The sequence below is a fragment of the Lolium perenne genome, chromosome 7 (assembly GCF_019359855.2).
Source record: "Lolium perenne isolate Kyuss_39 chromosome 7, Kyuss_2.0, whole genome shotgun sequence".
NCBI lineage: Eukaryota > Viridiplantae > Streptophyta > Magnoliopsida > Poales > Poaceae > Lolium > Lolium perenne.
In genome coordinates, this window is record NC_067250.2 from 51,002,346 (window position 1) to 51,009,953 (window position 7,608).

Consider the following 7,608-nt stretch of genomic DNA (forward strand, 5'->3'; position numbering starts at 1 on the left):
GGCCGTTCCTTTACTAAGTTGCTTTCGGCGGCATCCTTTTATAGCTATGCTGAATTGATAATACTGTTGCCGGCTATTGTATGGGGCGCGGCCGTGGAGATGCTCTCACGCACCATGTTTGTTTTGGTATTTTTGTTGTTGTGCGTTGGGTGGCATTGCAACCACATCTCCGCAACAAACTCAAAGAAGGAAGAAGCACACCATCCCCACTCCCCCAGCAAGGGGACAAGCCTGCAAAGTTACACGCTGGGTGCAACACGCATGTCCTGTTCATCAAAACAAAACAAAAAAACACACATGTGGCGGAATGCGTTCGCGGTGGAGATCGCAGCGCCGTGCCATGCATGGGCATGGGCCATAGATGGATGCACAAGGAAACAAACAAAGGAACCAACAGTCAGGTAGGTCCAGTACAAGTACAAATGTACAGTCATCATCAGTTCCTTCTCTGCCACGCCGCTCCTGTGTCAGCTGGTCCATCGGAGCTCGCCGTTTCCGTTTTACCGCAGGTGCTTTATCCAGAACCAACGGGGTAACAACGACACCGACACGTGGGCCCGGGTAGAGTAGGGCCAAAGCGTCAGCGAGCACGCAACCTGCGTCTGGGGCTCTGGGTGTGTTGCCGTAGCTGGAGACCGGACGGGGAAACGGCTGGCCAGCCAACCCCAACCCGTGCGCAGCCGGCTGTTTCCTTTCCTTGGTGCTCCGCGCGGGTCGCGGCAATGCCAACCCAGCACGCCAAGGCCGCCCGTCCGTCCGTTCGTGTGCCACGCCTCTCTCCCTCGTGCCGCCGCCGCCGTCGTCGTCGTCTCCGCCACCACCCCCTCGTCCTCGTGCTCATTTCATCGGCTCAGCCCCGTACTTTACCCACACACAAACACACTCCGCTCCACTCCGCTGCTGCATCACTCCACTGCCACCGCGTCCCCGTCTGCTGCGCTCTGGGGCGGACCAACGTACGTACCCACCCGCGCGCATCGTACCCCGATCCAGGCCCGGGCCGCCATGTCGTCGGCGGTCTCGTCCCCGGCCTCCTTCCTCGCGCTCGCGTCCGCGTCACCGGGTAGGCGCAGGCGGGCGAGGGTGCTGGGCGCCCCGCCGCCGCTCCACGCCGACAGGTGGCTGGCGCTGCACTGGCCGCCATCGACGCGGGATGGGCCGGTGGCGGTGCGCGCCGAGGCCGGGAAGAAGGGCGAGGACGCCGCGAACTCGAGGGCGCCCCGCGCGCGACGCGCCGCCGCGGCGGGCAAGGTAGTTAGTTAGTTGCGAACGAGTCGCACACCTCCAGATCCTTTGCCTTCCGCAGCTTACGCTATTGTTAACTTTTACAAATCACAACCGCGCGCGCGCGCGTGCGTGCGTGCGTGTGCCGTGCAGGTCGCCAAACGGAGGGATCCGGCCGTCCTCACCGTCGATCGCTACGGCGCCGGCGACGCGGCCAAAGGTGGCGCCGACTCCCCGCCCGCCGCGCCGACTACCCAGAACCAAACCGTGCTGGCCAACGGCGAAACCGTGCCTGTCCGCGGGCTGTCCCCGCCAGCACCGAGGCAGGAGGCGCCCCGTCTCCCAACCCAGAACGCCGTGCCGGTGAACGGCGAGAACAAATCTACCGTCGCCGCGCCGCTGCCAGGCACAGCCAAGGTCGTGCTTCCGGGTTCCGTGCCGATCCTCCCCGCCAGGAACAAGGCGCCGATCCTCCCAGCCGACAAGACGCCGCCCTCGTCCGGGTCAAATCTCGCGTCTGCTCCTCCAAGGCCCAGCACCGTCAACGATGTGGCATCCGCAGAGAAGATGATCGCAGACATCGTTGAAAAAGCTTCGAAGCCAAAGACCCTCTCACCACCTGCCCCAGCCGTACAGGAGCTGTGGGACTTCAAGAAATACATTGGGTTCGAGGAGCCGGCGGAGGCAAACAATGATGGCGGAGCTGCCGCGGACGCTACAGGCTCCTTTGAGAACCACCAGAATCATGACTCCGGGCCTTTGGCCGGGGAGAATGTCATGAACGTGATCCTGGTTTCTGCTGAATGTTCTCCCTGGTGCAAAACAGGCATCTGCGTTATAACTCTTCAGTCTCTCCACTTTGTTCATACAAGCTTTCTTGAATTATTATTTACTCATAAAAACATCCATTGTGTTGCGCGCGCAGGTGGTCTTGGAGATGTTGCTGGTGCTTTGCCCAAGGCTTTGGCAAGGAGAGGACATCGTGTTATGGTACTGCACGCTTTCATATTTAGTCTGTTGAGCCCATATGTTTGGATACGAATAATTGGATGAAATGCAACATAAAATGATTTTTCTGTGCATAAACATGATGGTCTGCACTACTTAAAATTATTAGGCGCAAAAGAAATTAAAGTTCTTTCCGCTACAGAGTAATCAAATTTGAGTTATATGAATCTTAAGCATTCTCCTCTTGCCTTATAATAAAGCAAATGGATAGAAATGCAGGTACTCTTACGGTGGAGAAATACTGTAGCACTAGTTAGCAGTTCCCTTTCTTAATCGTAGACAGTATATGGGAGTTTGGATCATGTTAAATTCTCAGGTTCTGATCTCATTCAGATTAAGTTAATTCTTACCACTATAACTGTATTCGGACCCGTATGAGGGATCATTCTCATTCGTTTTCTGACTTCTGTAGGATTTATTTTTTGTTATTGATATGGACATTTCTTCTCTCAAAATTAAGGTGCTGTCTTGAATCATACATGTCGTTTATACGGGTATAATAAGAGCTTATATGATGCAAAGAAACATCATCTCGGAATTTCAAATGCATAGGGTTGAAAGAGAGACATTTCATTTTTTTTTTTTTGCCATATTAATGATTAAAAGAGGAATATTTCTTATCTGCCATAGTATTGGAAATATTTGCATGGCATGAATCTGGCTCCAAATAGAGAATTACCAAAGCCAAGATGTTACACGAGATGCACTCTGTGGTGATCGTGCGCAATCAGTTTTGCATCTCGCTTTTGTCACTCCTATTAGCAGATGTTTAGCTTCTGCGGGATGTTTGTATCGTCTCTTTTGACTCAAAGAAGAGCAGTCACAACAATTGTTCTCTAAATTATTAGAGAAATTATGATAAAAAATCAAATTTATACCACATATAATTCAGAATCTAGGATCAGGGGCTCTTGGTTATAGACTTCGATGACCTAAATTTTGTTACTTGATGAAAATTTACGAATGGTCCTTTCGATCTTAGGTTGTCGTGCCAAGGTATGGGGACTATGAAGAAGCCTACGATCTTGGAATCCGAAAATACTATAAGGCTGCTGGACAGGTATGCATAAAAAAATCAGAGGGGGGCTAAGATTTGAATGCTTAATAATGCCATACTAATTCTATTTTAAGTGGTTTTTGTTTTGGCCTGCAGGATTTGGAAGTGAATTATTTCCATGCATATATCGATGGAGTCGATTTTGTGTTTATTGACGCTCCTCTCTTCCGACACCGTCAGCATGACATTTATGGGGGCAGCAGACAGGTGAGTAGGGGGGAATTGATTATAACCCCCCTAGTTCATCTATGTGTTTAGTTTTGATTGCACCTGTTAAACTAAGAACAGGGTAAGGCTTACTGACAGACATATCCCTTGCCTTTTTTTCAGGAAATTATGAAGCGCATGATTTTGTTCTGCAAGGTTGCTGTTGAGGTATATATATATATATATATATATATATATCCAATTCCATTGACAACCAATTATTACTGTACATATACGTGCATGGTATTTCACACATATTCATAACATCTTGTAAATTGCATACTAATGAAATCTGGTCAGGCTAATTCCACATTTGGTCTGATTTTGCGCTAATCCTGGTTACTGCATGCTTCTTTAGAAGTTCCTTTTTCACATTAATATTGTTATGTTAGATATGTTACTGTTCACTATTCTATGATACTGGAAATAACATTTCCACCACCACAGAAGAAAATATCTTGTCATTTACTCCTAATGTTATCCAATGTGGAATCTTCGCATTTGGCATGTCATACATTGGATAAACTTGCGAGTAAATGACCAAATATTTACTATACAACCATAAATTACAGGTTCCTTGGCATGTTCCATGCGGCGGTGCCCCTTATGGTGATGGAAATCTGGTGTTCATTGCAAATGATTGGCACACGGCACTCCTGCCTGTCTATCTGAAAGCATATTACAGAGACCATGGCTTAATGCAGTATGCTCGCTCGGTTCTGGTGATACATAACATCGCTCACCAGGTTCTTTTTTCCTCCTGTTGATTTTTCTCTACTACTACATTGTTCGAGAAACTGAAATTACATATGGTTCTGATTTTCAATGAAGTTGCAACGAAATTTCAGAAAATGAGCCATTTCACTAGATACTGAATTAATCACCCTTCGGTCAAAATGTTTCAGTTATTATAGTCCTGTAGTACACACAAATCGAAACAGATTAAAAAAAAAATTCATGATGCTGATTTCTTTAATGAAACTGGGACTGTGCTCCTTTCATTGAGAAACATAATATTGTCAGAATTTTGCTGGATTTCTTCGGAATTTACGTGAATATTTTGGTCCTTTGGCTGAACAGAAAACAAGAAATCACTGCATAAAATTGTCATGCCGCTGGTTTTATTAATGAAGCTGTGACTATGCTCCTTTCATCAAAAAACAAAGTTGTCCAAATTTTGTAATATTTGGTTGGATTTCTATTGTATTCAGATGAAAAATTGGTCCTTTGGCTGAAAATTGAAATTAGAATTCATTGAAATTCAGTGATTTTGTCTATGACCGAAATACTTCTGAAACGAAAATCCAAAACCATATACAATGGCTTACGAAGGTTATGTAGCATTGACATGCTAAATTACGTACACCCGTTAGTTTACGCTTCCCTTTATAATTCTTATTCTAGGCTAATAATTGTTTCTCGATGCTGTATGTAGGGCCGTGGCCCTATAGCTGAATTCCCGTACACCAATTTGCCTGAGCACTACCTGGAACACTTAACAATTTTTCAGGCATTATAGTAATACACACATCTGAATGATATTTTGATAAATTCATACTGGTTTTATTAATAAAATTGGGACCATGTTCCTTTCGTCGAAAAAATAAAATTGTCAAAATTTGGAATATTTGGTTGGATTTCTAAAAAATTCAAGTAAACATTTCTGTCCTCTGGCTGAAAAGAAAATGAAAATCACTGGTATCAAAATAAGTGAAATTCAGTGATTTTGTCTGAAAACAAAACACAAAACCATATACGATGGCTTATGAAACGTTATGTAATAGTGGCATGCTAAATTCTTTACTCCCGTTAAATTTGAGTTTCCTTTATAGGATATCATAACTCTGGGCTAACTTGTTTCTTGATGTTGTATGTAGGGCCGTGGCCCTGTAGCTGAATTCCCGTATACTGACTTGCCTGAGCACTACCTGGAACACTTCAAACTGTATGACCCGGTGGGTGGTGAACACGCCAACTACTTCGCCGCCGGCGTGAAGATGGCAGACCAGGTTGTCGCAGTCAGCCGTGGATACCTGTGGGAGCTGAAGACGGTGGAGGGCGGCTGGGGACTTCACGACATCATACGGCAGAATGACTCGAAGATACACGGCATCGTGAACGGCATCGACAACGAGGAATGGAACCCCGAAGTGGACATGCACCTGCAGTCGGACGGCTACACCAACTACACCCTGAGGACGTTGGACGCCGGAAAGCGGCAGTGCAAGGAGGCCCTGCAGCGCCAGCTCGGCCTGGAGGTCCGCGGCGATGTGCCGCTGATCGGGTTCATCGGGCGGCTGGACGGGCAGAAGGGTGTGGAGATCATCGCGGACGCGATGCCGTGGATCGTGAGCCAGGACGTGCAGCTGGTGATGCTGGGCACCGGGCGCGACGACCTGGAGCGCATGCTGCGGCACTTCGAGTGGCAGCACAATGACAAGGTGCGCGGGTGGGTCGGGTTCTCGGTGCCATTGGCGCACCGGATCACGGCTGGCGCGGACGTGCTCGTCATGCCCTCCAGGTTCGAGCCATGCGGGCTGAACCAGCTCTACGCCATGGCCTACGGCACCATCCCCGTCGTGCACGCCGTCGGCGGCCTGCGGGACACGGTGTCTCCCTTCGACCCCTTCGGCGACTCCGGGCTCGGGTGGACATTCGACCGCGCCGAGGCGCAGAAACTGATCGAGGCGCTCGGGCACTGCCTGAACACGTACCGGAACTACAGGGAGAGCTGGAGGGGGATCCAGGAGCGCGGCATGTCGCAGAACTTCAGCTGGGAGCACGCCGCGAAGCTCTACGAGGATGTCCTTGTCAAGGCCAAGTACCAGTGGTGAACTCTGCCAGCCTGCCTGCGCGCATGAGAGCATGGGAATGCGCATCGCGCACTTGACAGGCTTTGGCGCAGGGACTTGCCGATCTCGTGCCATCTTTGACGATTGAAGCGCAGCCATCCGCGAGGTGTAGGTGACCTGAGGTGTGTGGTTGATACTCTGATCCCGATTTGGTTCGTAGCTGAGTAGGGTGGAGGTAGAGAAAGCGTTTCACTGATGCAGGTGTATGGGATGTCAACTTGATATTGTAATTTGCTATGTTGTGTTCTGTTACAATGTTGTTCTTATTAAGTCAGAGGCTAAGAGGGAGAGCCAGTACTTGCACTTGAGATCAGCGGGCAACTGTGAAAAACTTGGTAGTAGATGCAATTCATTTGCAAGATGAACAAGATAGAGTGGAATGGAAGATTGGTTCCTGAGGTTTTACTGTCAAAGGCTTGTACTTGCACCTGAGATCTAATAGTGTTTTGCCGTATAGATTTCTGTGGAAAATCAAAATTCCCTTAAAATTCAAAATTTTCATGTGGTTGATGCTCAAAAATAGCGCATACAAAAGACAATTTGATTAGGTTGTTGCTTGGTGCAGCTCCCAGCCTTTGAGAGATATGTTTCCAGACATTTTTTATATCTGCAATGAACAGAATGTGACAGTTGCAGAGTCTGCTGCTCTTGGATGGAATCTGTCTTTTAGAAGATTTCTAACACCTGATTTAGGTCAACAGGTGCATGGTCTGCTGCACATTGTGAGACAGACTGCCTTATCTCATGAAATGGACAAACCATGTTGGAAATGGACAAAAAATGGAAAATTTACTGTTAAATCCATGTACAATCACCTTTGCAGAAATTTAATGGACAGATCCTTCAAACACCTCTGGAAAAGTAGAATTCCACTGAAGATAAAAATTTGGCTTTGGTTGATTTGGCACAATGCTATTGCAACAAAAGATAATCTGTTGAGAAGGAATTGGGTGGGGAGTGCCTCCTGTCAGTTCTGCCAGGAAAATGAAACTATTTCTCATCTGTTCTTTGAGTGTGTTGCAGCTAAATTCGTTTGGAGCTCAGTCGCAACAGCTTTGGGGGCTGCTGATAGACCTGGAAGTTTTACACATTTCTTCTGGTGGCTTCCCAGAATAATTCCTGCAAGCAGAAATGTGCAAATTGCGGGTCTTGCTGCTATTTGCTGGGCCATATGGAAAATAAGAAATAGATCTTGCTTTGAACATAAGCTCATCAAAAATCCAAGTGAATTGATTAGCTTTGCTACTGTGTTTATGAACT

General features: G+C 47.6%; 1 protein-coding gene across 1 annotated transcript; it reads left to right on the plus strand.

The window, feature by feature from the left end:
• The first annotated feature begins 690 nt into the window (after positions 1-690).
• LOC127317557 (soluble starch synthase 2-2, chloroplastic/amyloplastic) lies at positions 691-6,761 on the plus strand. The gene is made up of 8 exons (XM_051348116.2): positions 691-1,251; positions 1,378-2,050; positions 2,150-2,214; positions 3,215-3,292; positions 3,386-3,496; positions 3,620-3,664; positions 4,069-4,242; positions 5,374-6,761. The coding sequence occupies exons 1-8, from the start codon at positions 1,006-1,008 to the stop codon at positions 6,328-6,330; spliced, it is 2,349 nt and encodes a 782-aa protein (XP_051204076.1). The 5' UTR covers positions 691-1,005; the 3' UTR covers positions 6,331-6,761.
• Positions 6,762-7,608: the final 847 nt, after the last annotated feature.

Bases quoted from the DNA above. Each gene is read 5' to 3' on its own strand.
- LOC127317557 (XM_051348116.2), top strand. From the start codon at position 1,006: ATGTCGTCGGCGGTCTCGTCCCCGGCCTCCTTCCTCGCGCTCGCGTCC. The intron at 3,497-3,619 runs GTGAGTAGGGGG...CCTTTTTTTCAG, and splicing joins TTTATGGGGGCAGCAGACAG to GAAATTATGAAGCGCATGAT. The intron at 4,243-5,373 runs GTTCTTTTTTCC...TGTTGTATGTAG, and splicing joins TACATAACATCGCTCACCAG to GGCCGTGGCCCTGTAGCTGA.